General features: G+C 30.9%; 1 protein-coding gene across 3 annotated transcripts; it reads left to right on the top strand.

The window, feature by feature from the left end:
• Window positions 1-245: 245 nt before the first annotated feature.
• LOC107026850 lies at window positions 246-5348 on the top strand. Of its 3 annotated transcripts, none has more exons than XM_015227944.2 (6): window positions 246-431; window positions 559-711; window positions 3843-4099; window positions 4669-4756; window positions 4902-4968; window positions 5060-5348. In XM_015227944.2, the coding sequence occupies exons 2-6, from the start codon at window positions 656-658 to the stop codon at window positions 5111-5113; spliced, it is 522 nt and encodes a 173-aa protein (XP_015083430.1). In that variant the 5' UTR covers window positions 246-431; window positions 559-655; the 3' UTR covers window positions 5114-5348. The 3 variants fall into 3 exon arrangements, with proteins under 3 accessions (XP_015083430.1, XP_015083431.1, XP_015083429.1); XM_015227945.2 differs by having other exon boundaries at window positions 247-431; window positions 547-711; XM_015227943.2 differs by lacking the exons at window positions 246-431; window positions 559-711 and adding an exon at window positions 1199-1427 and having other exon boundaries at window positions 3838-4099.
• Window positions 5349-18084: the final 12736 nt, after the last annotated feature.

Genomic DNA, 18084 nt, shown 5'->3' with positions numbered 1-18084 from the left:
CGTTTGCTATGGAGCACAATTAAATCAAATCCTAGCTACTCCATTTATTTTAGGTTATTAGTTTGCTATTATATAGCAGTTTAATGCATGAATTTATAAAAGAGTTACGGGATAAACATCCATATTAATGCATTTACAATACAAAAAAAAATTGAGAAAAAACTACCTACATTTCTAAAATGGAGAGTTGAAAGGGCAAATTTGTCTTTTAATTAGTGAAATAAGAATTGTGAGAGGCCCCCACAACCCATACATTTTACCCACCTCCATTAGCACCAGTCCAGCGACACTGCACAACCCCTCTTTTGTCTTCACCATCTCCATTTCTTCTACTAAACTTTTTGATAACACCAAGAAAAAAGTTTCGATTTTTTTTCTTTCTTGTTTACTGCTTAAGCGCAAAGAATTGCAGAGAAAGGTGAAAGAGAAGTGTAAGTAACGCAACCCCAGATTTTTCTTTTACCTTTTTGTACATGTATATAGGTCTGAGATCGAAATCCCTCTTTTTTTTCTCTGTTAATTGGTGGAAAATTATAAACATATTAGCTAAAACTGCAGGTAAAAGATGAATTTCCTTTCAGTATTGGAGGTCCAGAGGTTCAAATCGATGCTTTGACGAATACCCATTTGCTTTTTACAGTGTAATACTTGTTAAATGCTACTTTGTAGATCAGTAACCTCGTCGATTTCACGTATCTTCGCTTGCATGGGGTCAGTAATTTGATTCTCTCTATAAATCTTTTTTTTCTGTTTTCTTTTTAGTATAAATTAAAGCATTCTGGTTTCCCCCTTTTGAGGTTGGTGGTTCTGTATTTTTAAGACAATGGATGGTATAAAAAACTGGAGCTCTCACTCCCAATCTTGTTAGGGAGGTCTACCTAGTATCCGTGCTTGTGGTTGTAGGCTGTAGCTTAGTTGAGGTGTACCCACTGAGTTCACCTTTCTTGTGTAATATGATAAACCCAGTAAATAAGTGACAGTATAAATGGAAAAAGTTGCAAAGTTTGTTATACTGCATTTTTTAATGCTTTTCTTGGTTTATTGGGCAACAATTGGCTTTTATTTGGTGTTTTGGAATCTGAGGTGCTTGCTTAAAGGCTAAGCAAGCAATAATGGGGAATACAAAGGAAGATGAGCTGGTGCTCCTTTTTCTGTTTCTGTTTTTTTATTTCCCCATGCTTTGCTTTTTACGTTGAGGGAGTTTGTTCCTAGAATGTTCTATTCTATACGTAATTGTCTTATTAGCTACAGTATCTAATGCTTTGCTTCTAGCCATGTATAATATATGTTGTTTAAAGATTTGAAATTGAGGCATGTTTTCGGAGTATTCCTTTGTGTTCTGTTTTGAGTTTTTTGAAGAATATTTTCGAGTTGTTGTTGGTATGGTGATGGAAAAGTTGAAGGAGACATGGAGGGCACTTCTTAATGTAAGCGTTTGTTTCTGTGCTATGTCCCAAATTTGGTGTATAGTAGATTGAGGATTTCCTTTCTATTTCTAGAAAGTTTTGATACCTTTTATCTTGTTGCTATAAGATGCTAATTATCTTCTTGTATCTGGTGATACTAAGATTACTTAGGCACCCAAAGGCTGAATATGAATTGCATAAGTCGATAGGTTGTTATCAAAGAAATGTGCCTTTTGTGGACTATACTGCTATACAGTATGTGAGTCTAAGTAGCAATCCAAGCTACATATTTCATGACGAAAGCTTATCTTTTGCAATGATTCACTGAAATAGATTTTAATAGCCTGTTGCAGTTTTTAGATAATGTCGTGTTGGTTATCTCCTAGTGTTTCTGTTTTGATTGGAATTAGAACTATATGAGCACTTCAGGCAGTTATTTTACTGCTTTGTTTTCGACATTGGGTATTGAAGGAGTTGGTGCTTCTAGCAGAGGACTCGGATATCAATCTTTTAATGAAGAAAGCCCTGTTAGTAGGACTAGTTTTAGGTCCATCTTGCTTGTATTCAAGACCATAGCAGATGAGCTTATCCATTCCTGCACAATGCAATTAGAAATACTCAATAACTTATTATTAAAGCATCGGTGAACTAGAAATAAAACTGATGTAATGAATTATGTAGAGAACATCTAAGATTTGGATAAAATATGAACTTGTGTCGATTTAACGTTTTTGTACTGTATTGCCAAGTGAAATTTGGAAGATTGGTGACTGTTGAACAAGTACAACTGTGTGTCAATAACAAACTAGTTGGGGTTGGCTATAGGAATCCTCTATACCACGCTCCTTCAGTTTGGCCTGTTCCTTTCAAGGATCCAATAATCTATCTTTTAGGAACCCCGAATTGTTTGGAAAGACAAATTGCCAGGTATTGGAATGAAAGGGCTCAGATGGAGCAAAGTGGATATTGATGATTCATAAGTGGATCTATGTACTAGTTTGGGATTGAAGTGTAATTGTTCTCAGCTCAACTTATATAGATCTTTTTCTTCCGTTGTGCCATAGTTTCTGGCTTGGTCTACTTCATTCCAAGAGATTGTAAGCCTTTCCAGATTATTTCCATGTGATTTAGGTTTACCTCATTCTCTGTTAACACCTTCACTCTAGTTTCAAGCTGAGTGAAAATTTAATGTTCTCTTTAGTATATTTCTAACTTGTAAATGAAATCATTTTTTATGTCTGAACGACATGGTGGGAACACCCAAGACAATGAGAAGCTAGTTGAAAATTGATTTTGTACGCGGGGTTATCCTAGATATATGGCCAATAAGATACCCAACTTCCTCTAGAGATCCATTTTTATCTCTTATTTATCAAAATTAACTTTTTTGGGGTCTCCGATCTCCCATTCAATGATGCTAAGGGGAATAATGCTATCATTGACTTTGTTTAATTCCAAGAATGGGAGACTGAGAATAAAGGATGAAGAAATTCAAATAGTTTACTACTCTTGGGTGGAGTTCTGGTGATTTGCTTCCTGTTGTCTTGTATGTCTATAAAAGAAGTAAAAGATGTCCAATCCTTCCTGTCTAATTTCAAAGAAGTTGAAGAATCTGGAACTTTTTTCCCCTTAACAAAGAAGGGTAATAACTTATAATGAATCTGGTTTAATTATTGTCTCACCCTTCACTTCTTACCGCAGCTAACCTGTATCATCTATGTAGCACTCCCTTATGGCACAACTTATTCACTTCCAATACTTTGTCATCGCATCAAATGTGCTGTTAGACCAAATAACATGTGGCATTCGTGTATTTAAAGCAATGGATTTGATTATGGATTTGAACTGTCTAATGTGAGAAGGAAATCAAATTTCTTAAGATACGAAGGAAATCCATGTTATACTCCATGGTTTGATCGTGTTAAAGCAATGGATCTGATTATGGATTTGGACCGTCTTTCTTATCCCTTTTCAGTACCCGAATTTGAAAATTTTGGCTATTCTAAGAGGATTATGACTTCCTCGATTTTTGATACGTTTATGAGTGACTAGATTATGTCGACCAATGATCTTTACACTATGAACTGCAATCCAACTTTCTCAAAGTTGCTTCAGCCAAATAAGAGTAGGCTTGCTATATAGAACTAGTTGATGGTTGGTTGGTATTACCAGTTATTACCTGGACTTAGCACTTAATTTTGTACAATGGTATAGGGACTATTATGTACTAGATCTTACCTTTCCCTGAATGAAAAGAGAGGACGTGGGTGGTGGAGTGAGCAGTGAGCACTGGTAGTTATGAAGTATCTCAAATTTGGAATATAAATTGTTCTGGTGGTTTTTGTTTTAAGTATCTTGTCAACAGCGTACAGATTTTCTTTCTACTGATTATGCTAATCATCTTTTATGGTTGTAAACCTGATTGTAACAGAGCAGAAGTTGTCTTGGGTGCTGTGTAAAGCCACCACATGTTATTTTAGTGGATAGGCCATCCAAAGGTCAGAAAGTTCAGGGTCAACGCTTGAGGAAACGCGGTTCAAGGGAAGACTTTTGGAGCAGTAGTGCTTGTGAGATGGAGAATAGTGCATTTCCTTCACAACGAAGTGTCTCATCAATAAGTACTTCAAATCAGGGCCTTGATGCTCACAGTAGTTCTAGCACCACAAACAACAACACTGACTTTGTAAATCATGGCAAGTGCATATTTCACTCCCTTTGCTTTCATTGGCTATCATGGGAATACTTTACCAATAGTAACCTTTCTTGGGGATATCCAAGTCTCAGTATGTTAGTATTCCGCCAAATGCAAGAAATTAACATGTGATAAGAGGATATATAACCTAGAAATGATATGTAGCTGTAGTTTTTTTGAAGCTCCATCAAAAAATAATGAAAGAAAAGAAGAATTATATTTTTTATCGGATGTCCCCAAAGGGACAAAAGAAAAGAGTAGTTATCTGGTAAATTTCATAGAGTCTCAGTTGGTTGTCTTAAAGTAGCCCCTGCAATTGCAGTTTTCAGACACATATATATATATATATTCAAGATTGTCTACTTTGAAAATTTCATCAACACTTGATGCAGGACAAAACCAGATCTATGTACTGTTCGTTCTTTTAGATTTCTCTTATTGTCCATGTAGATAGATATCCATTGGATAAAGCTTTGGAAGCAGGATGCTATACTCTTTCATCTCAGCTTATCAGTATTGTACTGCTCTCCACGTGTTTTAATATGCTTAATCGAGCATTCTCTGGATCAGGTTTAATTCTTTGGAGTAAAACTAGGCAAGAATGGATTGGAAATAGAACACCTCAGAAGCAGACTGCAGCTCAGGAATCTAAACTAAGGTGAGCATCTTCCCGTTGCAGAATCCTCAAAACAATTAATTTAATGCGTAGGTTTGACAGCTGCTGGTTTCAGAGTATTTACTTCCCATACAAGTGTGTGTATATACACTTGATGTGTGTATTCTTCTATCATCATAAATTGCAGCTTTGATGCGAGTTACGAAACTTTGCTGGGGACCAACAAGCCTTTTCCTCAGTCAATCCCTCTATCGGTGAGTCTTGCTGAACTAGTAGCATGATTTTTGGCTTGTAGATTTTATTTTCATGTCTACTTTGTTGATTCTATACATTTAAAATTTTCAGGAAATGGTAGACTTTCTTGTTGATGTTTGGGAACAGGAAGGACTATATGATTGAGCTGTGGGACTTAAACTGATCTTACCCAACCATAGCATTTTCTGTTTGTAAAGTCTACAGAAACCAGATGGATGAAAACAATTATGTTGGATCTCAGGATTTGTATGTTGACAAGAGGAAAATTTGAATGTTTTTTCAAATGAAGGAGAGAGGACCCTTGTTTATTTTGCTAATAAACGAATTTATTTTCGAGAAAAGTTATATTAACCATCCAAATAAACTCCTTGTTTCCAGATCCTGATGATTTCTACACACTACAGTACTACTGCTCATGTTTTTTTATGAGGATTTGAGCATGCCATTCAATAGTTTGGACTGTTGCAATAGTCCTGGTGATTATTGTTTTAAAATTAAGCTCATAAGAATATATATCTATAAAGAAACGAAAAGATACATAGACGAAGCATAAAACTACTCTTATAATGGTGAATGATATCTCTATTTATAAACTGAAATTACTTCAAAGGTCACCATGTTCAATGTTCCGACTAGTAGATTTACATTATTATTAAAAGGTTTATATTACTTAGGGAACATACATACTAGTAGGTTTACATTGTTATTTAAAAGGTTTATATTACTTAGGGAACATACGTATATGAATTGTCCAAATTAGTAGATGCATTGTAATTTTAAAATGTTCATATCACTTGGGAATATACATACATGAATGAAAATAGTAGTTCATAAATAAATGTATAAATTATAGGAACCACATACTATAAATATTAAATAACATGTTATCCCTTCTAGTTTCTAGTTTTGTATTTACCAAAAATCCCTTAAAAATTTTATTTGCGGGATACATGTTGAGAAGTACGAGATACAATAAGTGTTGATACATTTCAATTGATAGCTGTTGCATTTAAGAAGGAAATAATAACGTAAATTTGTTTTTAATAATTATAAATCACTTAATTTACGCTCGACAACTTGCGTAACTAATATCATAAATTCAAATTTCAAATTAGAGTACTTTTATCAAACAAATTAGTCCTGATAAAGCTGATCTGCATTCTAATAAGTCGAAAAAACAGTTTAGAAAATGAATATCTCAATTTAGTTAATGCATTCTGAAATTTGGGTAAGCAATATTAATTACGAAGGTTACAAGGTAGATGGAATTGTCGTTAGACAATCCATTTCATTTGTTAATCTGAAAGCGTTGATTTTAGCAGAGTTGGAGATCGACAATGTTACAAAAGATATTGAAATCCGACACATTGTAGAGGAAAACTCATGTCCATTGAAAATCAAGAACGACATGGGTGTGAAACTTTATTTGAAAGTAAAAAAGAAATGCGCCTGGAATCGGCATGTATCTGTTGTGTATTGATACAACTGATAAAATTGTTGCGTAGATACATAATTTTGATTGTTTATCCGGGAAAATCGTATGCGTGAAAGGTACCGAAAGAGATACTGAAGCTCTTGGTCTGGTCGAATCGAGAATTTGTGACTTTGATTATATTCTAGAATTAAATAATTACATAGCTGATTCCAATAATACTGATGTGAAGACGGGACAGTTGTATAAGGATAAAGAAACACTTATCGCTGTAATGGCTAAATATAAAATAGAGAACAACTTCAATTTTCGAGTGAAAAGATCGGATAAAAAAACGTATTGAAATGCTTTCTCTCTAATTTGATTGTTTTTCTTTAGATTTTGCATATATTTAGTACAATTCTAGTTGCTATTGTGTTTGATACATAAGTCTAATTAGTATATGTTTCGTTGTGATAAGTTTGTCAGTGTTTGATGATAATTATTATGAGTAATAGTATTGACAATTGATTACATGTGTATTGATAAATCTTATTATGTGATACATAAAAATTTTGTAAAAAATAGTTGTATTCTTTATTATGGCAGATACATTAGTTATGAATAACTTTAACATTGCTTTTATTATATGAATTAATCCGACGAAAATTTTGGACAACTATGTGTTGGTATGCTTCAATGATCAATGTGGGTGGACTTTAAAGTCTTCTTGCAGAAAAAAATCTGATGTATTCAAAGTGAGATACTTCAATAGTTAACATACATGTCCGATGCGGGATAGGATACTAACAAAAGTACAAGCAACAATTGAATTTATTAGTGGTGTGACTGCACCTAAATTGGTAAATCATAAACGAATTCATACGCCTCAAGATGTAATTAAAGATATTCGAGAATAATATGGGGTTGAAATATCATACCAGCAAGCATGGCGTGCTAGGGAACGTGCACTAGAAATGCTCAAGGGTAAGCCCTCAGAAGGATATAAACAGATGTCGAGGTACATATGGATGCTAAATAAAGTGTATCCAAATTTATATATAAGGATGCAAAAGACGAAAAATAATCAATTCATGTATATTTTCATAGCCCTGAGACCGTTGATAAGAGGGTTCGACTACTGTAGACTTGTAGTTGTAGTGGACGCTGCACATCTTGGCGAGGCTTACAAAGGTACTTTTGTATTAGCCAGCACACTCGATGGTGCAGGTATGACTGTTGTAATACTGATATAATGTAAAACTTGTTCTATATTTATACTTAATGTATCTTAGTGTAAACATTATTGTATCATGAAGTTAAATATGTGGTGCTTTGTAATTAGGTTGCATATTGCCATTGGCATATGGTGTTGTAGACACTGAAAATGAGTGTTCATGGACATGGTTCTTCGAACAGTTCAAAAATGCATTTGGCGAGCGTGAAAACATGTGTATTATATCAAATAGAAATGAAAGTATTATGAAAAGTGTAAGCATTGTGTTACCAAATGTACCTCATCGTGCATGCATATGGCATCTTTGGAAGAATGTATGTTCGAGCTTCAAAAGGAGTAAAAACACACTAAGTGATATATTTTACTCAATGGCAAAGGTATACAGAAAGGAAGATTTTGATAAATTAATGTCTAAGGTAGTGAAAGTTGATCATAGGGTGAATAATTAACTTGAGGTTGTTGGTTATGAGAAATGGTCAAGAGTTCATTCAATCGTAAACAGAGGTAGAATGATGACTTCGAACATCGCAGAATGTATCAGTGGTTGCCTTGTTGATGCACGTAGGTTAACTGTAATAGACTTATTGGAGGAAGCTAGACTTCTATTTGGTGATTGAAACTATAAAAATAGAGAAATAACGTCATATACAAAGGACACATTGGGCCAAAGATTTGAGGAGATATTGATTGTAAACACATCTAAAAGTTCAAAGATGAAGGTATTTATCATTATCCCTAAATTTTTGTTTTATATACCAGAAACTAGATGATTTTCGCTGATAAGCATTGCTTGAAAAATGATATAAAAATGACATATTACGTAATGTATCACTAACTTCTTATATTTTCAGGTTGTTCCATCGCCTGAATATATTTTCTCAGTTTATGAAGCCGGAAGAAGATACATTGTATCCCTTGAGCGGAAAACATGCACGTGTGAAAAATTTCAATATGATGAGATACCTTGCCCACACGCAATTGCAGTTTTGAAGCACAAGAATGTTACAAATCTGCACTCATATTGCTCTGATTACTACAAACCTGATGCATTAGATAAAATGTATGAGGTTGCAATGGTTCCAATGCAGTTAAGGAGGATTGGACCGTTCCAGACTATGTTTTAGATGAAATTGTCCGGCCACGTAGGTATAGAAGGTTAGTTGGACGACCAAGGAAGCGAAGAAAGAAAAATGCGGATAAGAAAATAACAGTGAACAATAATTCTTGTGGGCAATGTGGACAAGAAGGACACAACAAGAGAACTTATACTTTCTTCCCAAAAGAGAATTGAAATAATGTTTTAAAATAGGACATTCGTGTTCATGGTTAATAAATTTCACTTATATGTATTGGATTAAATAAAGTGTATTGGTTACACAATTTATTTTTTTGTTCAACTAAATGCATTTATTGATAATTGTGTGTCAAGCTTATATTAAATATAAATTATTCTTAAACTCTTAAATTAATAAATAAATCTGAATGTATATACTGTGAAAAATAATTATTGTGTAAATGAATAAAACATTGATTCAATACCATAATCATGATTTAAATAAATTAAGTGTCCCAAACTTGATATTTTCAAGTTTGTACTATATGTATTGTATACACTGCATTATGAGTTATAATTTTGATATACTTTTCCTTAGCAGTGTTGCCTTTCAATTTAATAGTAAGTTGTGATTTGTTTGTTGACGTATATGATATATCATATACATTCATATAATTCAAGTGTCTCATATAACGCAATTGGTATATGTGAATGAAATTTCAATTACAATATACATTAAAACTTATGTATCATAAACATCATTTTGTAAGTGAACTTTCAAAATACTTAAACTCAAGCAATGATGATTGTGTACCTTAGCGTTATAAAGCAACAAATGTATCTAATGCAATACATTGAAAACACATAATGTTAATAACTAACAAAAGACTGTAATACAAATAAGCTTTTAGATATAAATATAAAAAAATGAAATTGTCTTCAAAACAAAACAACATAAAAAACTGTTCATGCTATCCCTACTAAGTACTAATCTATGTTAACGAGATCATGTTAGTTGGTGTTGTGAATTGACCCTTAAGCTTTGATGGATCGTCATTCTCACCTATGTATCCACCCTTGGCCTTGTCGCTGTCGTATCTCCATAAAAATGTTGCATATCTATTGCGTAGATAATTTGCAAGATGGCCATTAGTATCAGGTGGTATAACAAGTTAGGTCACTCAAAAACTCTGTAAATGTAGCTATATATGACCCACAGTCCCTACAACAAAATGCAGAATATAAATTTGTAAAAATAACTTAGACATATTATTGTAGTTCAGAATTTAAATACTTACATGCTATCGTCTTCTTGTTGCATGATGCCTTCAGTATTCAATATTGAAAGGATTATGTGACTTCAAAATGTACCAATTTGTTTGTCCTTATATGCATCAAGTTCTGGCCAATTTGTCAGCTCAATTTTTTCAAAGAAATCACTGTCAAGGAGGTAAGAAGGTAACATCCTTGACGATTTTTGTATCTCCTCAGAATATACTCCTTTCCTTGTGCATAAATAAGAGTCATACACGTGTATCAACCTCTGATTCAATTCAACAACAGCTAACACACAATGAAAACTTCCATCATAATTAATCGAAATATAAACAGCGTCCACCAGATGCTATGGTAATCCAGTTGGTATTGAATATCCTTTCATGACGTTGATTATTGACCTTTCATGTACTGATACATCCCCTACACGATCAATGTGTTCTGGGGTACTAATATCATCATCAGTCTTATTGTTATAATAAATTTCATGGGTATCGTTGATATGTTCACTGAACAAACAATTAACTGTTGTGTATCTGTATTGATTCATGCTGCGAAGTTTTTATTTTTTATGAAGGTAGTAAAAAATAACATCGATGTGCTACAAAAAAAATATAAACATAATTATACATTTGAAAAGAAAATAAATGAAAATAAAATGTTAGACACTGAAAGTGGTATATGGTATTGATATGTATATATAACCTATTAACTGAATGTATCATATACATTAACAAACCTATATATGATACATTTGCATACACATGAAATTCACATATACATGTCAAAATTACCTTATCAGTCCAACAATTTTCGGCTGAGACATGGCATATAACCAATTTTTATTGGACGGATATGCAACAACATAATCCACCATTTCAAAACCCAATGAAGAGGCTTTTGCTTTGTACTTATCCTCTGATTGTTTCTTGTATTATTAAGTGTAAAGAAAAGATGTTATTCAAAAGTGGAACAAGAGTTGCAATTTCAAAATTGAACAGATCCATTAAAAAATATATTACTTTTTAGTATGAGTTTTGAGAAGACTTGTAGTAACCCACTCAATAAGCTCATCAATCAGATATGAAGGGGCTCGATTTGTGATTTCATTGCCTTCAAATGAAAAATTTGGACAAATTACATCATCCATGACCTATTTTCCTTTTTTACTTGACCCAAATAAAGTTAAATAAGGGGATTTGCAGTTTTTTAAAGGCATCATGATATGTGCATGAGGAGTATTTATATCGTTTCGGACAATAATCTCTGTGATTGAAATGTCAATGGGTAATTGACTGTCTGAAAGCAAACTTTGCATGTTGGTTAACTCCTGTGGATTTGCATGAATAGGCAAACTTTCTGGATCAGCAATAAGTGTATTCATGGCTTCTCGAGTATCAAGAGATATTGTACCAGATGTTATAGATTCCTATATGATTTAAATTGATAATTAAAAAAGACTTGATAAAACATACGATATTGAAATGATATATGAAGCATAAATTATTGATGTATCAAACATAACAGTATCTGGCACAGACTGATTGGTATTGTGTTGAACATTATATGAAGCATCTTCATTCATTGTTCCTTCGGAGAAATGATAAGGCATTGTGCTGATGAATCATCCTGAATAAAACCATACTGATCAATTTAGGATACATTAAACGATAAAGAATCACATACAAAGGATTGCTAATGTATAAAGGACAGATTACGTCAAACTACGTATTACATATAGTAGACAAACAATTTAAGTAGTCACAGTGGTATGTATCTTGCAATGGAATGTATCACATATACACTAAATGAAAATGTAGAGTATCATCCACACGAAAGTGAAAAAAACTACTGATGTGAACAGTAAAAAAATGTATCACATTTATACAAGTAAACTAGAATGTATCAAAATAATCCAAGTAAACTACAATGTATCATAATGACACAGTTTGGTGTATCACTACAAAGCTGATGAATACTAATAGTCAAGTTACGTTGCTAAAAAATTACCTTCTTATGCTCAGTTGTTTCTACAGTATGATGAATATTTGCATCTGAGGGTTGAAGTTCTGAAACGTCCTTAATTTCTTGATGATTCTTCAATGTATCTTCAGTCTGTATTTTTTTAAACATGTTTTTTTTTCAATCAAAATAAGTTAATGATAAATTATATAATTTGATATACGCAAGTAATAAAGTAAAATAAACCTGATCTTCATCATCAAAATCAGCTCCACCAATGCTTTAATAGTTATTGGCAAATTCCATTTGTATCGGTGAGGTTGATTGTTGATCAAACGTAAAGGTACTTGTTTGGTGTCCATCATTGCCTTCTTATCGAAAACTTCAACCATGTATGGAGCAGACTTGCCGCCCATCTCCTCCATGAAATAAGTTTGTAACAAAATGACCTATGAAAATTAAAACACACAAAAAAAATACACATATACAATACAATACCTTTGGTTGTTGGTGGTCTTCCCTATTCCTAGAATTCATCACCTTAGAGTAATTTGCCTTTATTAAATTCACAAGATACTCAAATTTACTGTCAACCTATTAAAAAAACATTCAGTTTTATATTTATGAATAAACATAAAAAAAATTGATATCATTACTTACCTATTCCTTCATATGCTGTTTCAGTTCGTCAATATCAGGATATACAGACTTATCTTTTTGGACTTGTGAAGAGACATGGACAGAAGATAGATTAGCAGACAGGATAGATTCTTCATCTGGCATTGAAAATGACTGATTTAATGGCGGCCTTCACTGCTCTGACGATTCAGATTCCGACCCCTTTGTATTATGTGTATCAAGTTTCTTTCTCCTTTTGGGTGGTGGTGGTGATGATGTACCAGAGACACGTGAGGATTCTTCTCAATAAATGACCAAGAGGGCTTATTGAGAAATCCTCAAAACCTAACTTATATTTATTTTGCATTTTGTTTGCATTAACTAGTGTTGTGGATGGTTCAGTTCTGTGAGCCTCTTGAATATTGGGTAAGCCAAGGGCTTCCACCTCATATGGTGATGGTACAATGTTTGAACATGCATTCTGCATTTTAAATGGTTGAATGTTATAATAATATTATGTATCATGCAAAAAATGTTATTTACAACAAAAATTATAAAACTTATTGAGAAGCTGTTATTTGCGAATTTAAAAGTAATGTTACCTCGAAAAAAATGCTGGACATAAACTTTTTATATTTTGGCTTTACAATCACGACCGTCCAATTACATATTCTGAGAATATCATTCGCTACTTTAACAGCAAACTCTGAATTTAGACTAGATGCACATTCGTAAATTCATACGTTGAGTGCATAAGGCATACCAAATAAGCAATACATCTGTTTGCTTTGGTTGAAGTCTTGTATGAGTGATGTAATTAACTTATCGAATGCAATCTGACCCCAAGGATATAATTCATATCGATCATATTTGACCATTAGAAATTCTTCGATACGTATGAAGATCTCACCAAGATGGCATAACATGAAAGTACTGATGAAGTATAATATCTCCATCTGGACGAATTCCTGTGTGGTCTCCCAATTTCCCATTGCAAAACGATGTATCAAGCGACTCTTGGTTATACCTGCAAGACAATCAGAGAAATATTTTTGTAATAATCAGTTCAGAGTGGAACTCGAATATGAAAAATCATTAACATTTCGTTTGCATTTAAGGCTAGTTACAATTGTGAATTACTTTATACTAAACTACAATACATTCCCATTAACATGACTAACATACAATACATCTTTATTCTCCTGTTACACCTCCAACAACAACAAACACTTAGTAATCTGACCCTTAAAATTACATTTTGAAATGTTCAAATATGATCCAAAAATTGTATTCTTGAACATTTCAACGCCTTCATCCTTTATGGACTTTTTGATTTCATTCACAAAATCAAAATTGAACGTTGCTCCAAACCTCAATGGATATGTTGATATTTTTTTTATAACAAAATTCATGCCCTGCTTATACAAAAAACAAAATATAAAATTGTACCTGTCTAATCTCAAACATATACTGTAATGGAGAGTGAATGATACATTGAAGACAATATGTAAATTCAATAAATACATCATGATTTTATAATGACATGATATCAAACACGTTGTTGAAATGCATAAGATACATGAGTAACTAACAAATATATTGTACATGAATTTCATTCACACATACCAATTACATATATGTATAAAAAACACTTGAATTATATGAATGTATATAATACATCGTATACATTCATTCACAAATATCAATTACATATATGTATAAGACATTTGAGTTATATGATGTATATGATACATCATATGCACTGACAAACAAAAACTGTAAAAGAACATGTTATAGAAACAAATGATACATTAATTGAGCAATTTATGTATCTGATACACCTTCAAAACTGTACAACACATGATGCTTTTACTAAATTTGAAATTAGTGAATTTGTCTTCATTGTTAAATGACTCTTAATTCGATTTCACAAACACATGTAACAATGTAAAATTAGGAGTTTAATATATCAACAAAACAGAACCATTTTAAATTGATATTGTTCTAACATACTATGAAAACATTGAATTGATAAGTAATGTATCTTCACTATTGATGTATTAAACCTTTCTGTCCAAACACAACCAACACCATAACAAAAACATAAAAAAATATAAAAATTTATTCAAAACACATACCTTAGGAAGTGTGGGTCGGGAAACAACATATGTCACTTTTTTTTCGCCCTTTTTTGGGGATTTCTCCAACTTTTTTCTTTGGCTTGACAACACTCTTGCCCTTCATCGCTAATGGGTCATGCAATCGCTTGGATCTGTTCTCGGTCCACATTTCATCATAAGAATCATATATACGATTAGCATTAGTATGAGAAACACCAACACTATGTGATGGATCATGTTTCATATGTATCAGTAAAAAGCACAAAGAAGACAACAATGGAGAATAAATTCTTACATATTAAAAACTTAGAAATTGAAATACTTGACGGAGACTACTACGAAAAATCAAGTTGATTTGAAATTTGTTACATCTAAAGATGGGGAGAGATTTTAGGAATAAAATTGAATAGTGTATTGGTAATGAAAAACGTGTGTGTTGACTGAAAAATAGGATTGCACTTTGTAAAGAAAAACGTGGGTATTGGCTGTAAAAAGAGGTGAAATATCTTTATGTAGCTTACAGATTTTATTAATTGGGGGAAATAAGGAACTTTTGAAATTAATATATATATANAGGTGATGTGGCACCTCTCTATGACCTTCATTCATTTTTTCTTTTTTTTCTTTCTTTATTTGACATTTTTTCTTACTTTTTTAATTATTTTTTCTTATAAACTTATACCTCTTTAATTATATAAATTCTATTCTTAAATTAGTATTAATAATATTCATAAGCTCTTAAACCTTTCATATTCATAACTTCTAATTATTTAATGTGAAAGGTTACATTAACACTATAAAATCACACTAAAATTGTGTGTTATTTTGTAGTCATCTTTGGATAGAGAATTAGTGGAAGAAATGTTACAATATTTGTAAGCTTTGAGGTTCTTTATTTTTTCAAATATTATTTCATATATTACTTTTAATTAGCAAGTAAGGCTAATATGTCATCATATTTTCATTTCTTCTAGATAAATTATTTTGTTTTGTTATCTTTAAAATTTATTTTATGACTAATAATGTATTTGTTATTATTTTTCTTGACTCTTGTACATAAGATAAAATGATAACATCAAGCGATGAAGATTAATGGATTTTGAGTTATATATATTGACTATTTGTCAAAAATGATTATGTAGGAGAATTTATGATTAAATGTAATTTTCCCTTATTCTTTATGAGAAATAATATTTTATTTTGTTAACTTTGAGATTCATTTTAGGACTAATAATTTATTTGTTATTATTTTTCTTTGACTCTTGTATATATGATGAAATGAAAATATCCAGAGATAGAGATTAATGGATTATTCTTTATTTTTTAGGTCCTTAAGAAGTAATGTTTCTATTATATTATTTCCTTTTGAATTATTTATGTTTTGTCAAAAATGATTATATGTGTTTAAATGTAATTTTCTCCTTACTCTTTATCTTTTTCTTCTTTGGTAGATAACTTTTTAACTTATTTAATCAGATTTGCCGATTATAGGAGATATATCTATAATGAAAATGGTTAGACATTCTTGCATAATTTGAGTTTACAAGAAAAAATAATTTGATATGTCTAATATAATTACTACTCTTTCTTTGTTGAATCATACATTTAATATTATTGGTTTATGTTCATGAAGATAGAAATCCTGAGTTTTTTTAAAAAAAATATCTAATTTATTCTCCTTAGACCTCTATATGATTCTTAGATAATTTAACTATATTATAATGATAACACTGTTCAAAAATAATTATTTATTTAGGTAAATTCATCTCTCACTTTTTTTATTAATAATATTAGTTTATTGTGTTTGTGGCTTATAATATTTTAAAACATAGAATAGAAGTAGAAAATGAGTAAATGATTATCTATATGCTACTTAAAGAAATATGTACATATACTTTCATAGTTCGGTGAAATAATTTTTATTAAAAAAAATTATAGAACATAAGAATGTAAAGTTAATTTATAATTTTGAAAATACACATAGTTTTATTATAAATAAATTATTTATTAATATGTAAAAAAATTGCAATTCTTAAATTTTTTATTTTTGTTGTTTTTCTTAGAAGATTTCAAGCTGTTTATGAATAAGTCTTTATATTTTCATATTTGTTATTTTTCGGGAGTTCTAAGTTATTTCAAAATTATAATTAATTTATAATTTTAAAACTTTAGTTGGTTTCCTACCTTTTTATTTACTTAAAATAAAATATTTGTCTCAATAACTCTAATTTGTTTGTCTTTTCATTTTTTATAATTTATGTTCTTTATTAGTGTAATAATGTACAAATATTACTCTTATTTTGTTATAAAAGTTCAAAGTCATATTATTAATCCTCTTAATTACTGTGACTTTTTATTCTTAGAAATTTATTATATTAAATGTAATATTTATTTAAAATGTGAAATATACTTTTTAATATTTTGTGTTTAAGCCAAACAAAATTAAAAGAAATAGGAATTTTGCATCTGTCATTTTTTTGAATCTTTATTTCGTAGTTAATTCTCTCTTTTGTTCTACATTTTTTCCCAATATAAGTTGTCCCAAAAATAATTGGATATCTAAACCTAAGTATAATGATGATAATAATAATAATAATAATAAGTATGAAATTTAACTAATTAAGATTGTTAAACTTTTCTTTATTTAAAATTTAACTATTAAAAAGTTATTAATACAAATATTAAATTAATCTAATATTGTACAATAAAAATAATAAAAACATGTGATGATTGGGTCATGACGAGGACAAGTAATAGCAATTGTGGATAATGATTTATAATAGTGTTGCCTAACTATATAGTCATGAATACTAACTATTAATAGCAATCCGAGTTATACATTGTGGAAAAATTATACTAAGAATTATAATTTAAAAAATTACAAATAAGCATAAAAGAATGATTAGATTTTAAGTTTACATAATATATATAAATTATACTAAGAAAATCTCAAATAAAAAAGAAAAAAATGATCACAAGTTTACATTTAAGTAGTTCTAATATTACCCAATTCTTATTACCTTCCCTTTTTCTCTATAAAATTTATTTTAATATTTAACTTTTCGAAGTTCACATATATTGATTCCTTAATAAATTCATATTTAATCTAAATATTTTTCATAGTTTCTGTCACGACCCAAAACGGGTCGCGAGTGGCACCCACACTTATCCTACTATGTGAGCGAACCAACCAATCCAATCCCCAACATTTCAACCATAAATAACAAAATATAATGCGGAAGACTTTAACTCATAAATGAAAATCGATTAAATAACTTATAAAAACTCAATACTATTTATTCCCAAAACCTGGAAGTCATCACCACAAGAACATCTATCCTCGAATTACTAATCTAAGAGTATCTAAGAAGCTAAAATAAGTAAAAAGCTAGTTCATGCCGGAATCTCAAGGCATCAAGACATGAAGAGGAAGATCCA

The sequence above is a fragment of the Solanum pennellii genome, chromosome 8 (assembly GCF_001406875.1).
Source record: "Solanum pennellii chromosome 8, SPENNV200".
In the NCBI taxonomy this organism is placed as follows: Eukaryota; Viridiplantae; Streptophyta; class Magnoliopsida; order Solanales; family Solanaceae; genus Solanum; species Solanum pennellii.
Note: the sequence above shows the minus strand (reverse complement) of the source record. Positions and strands in the feature narration are given on the sequence as shown.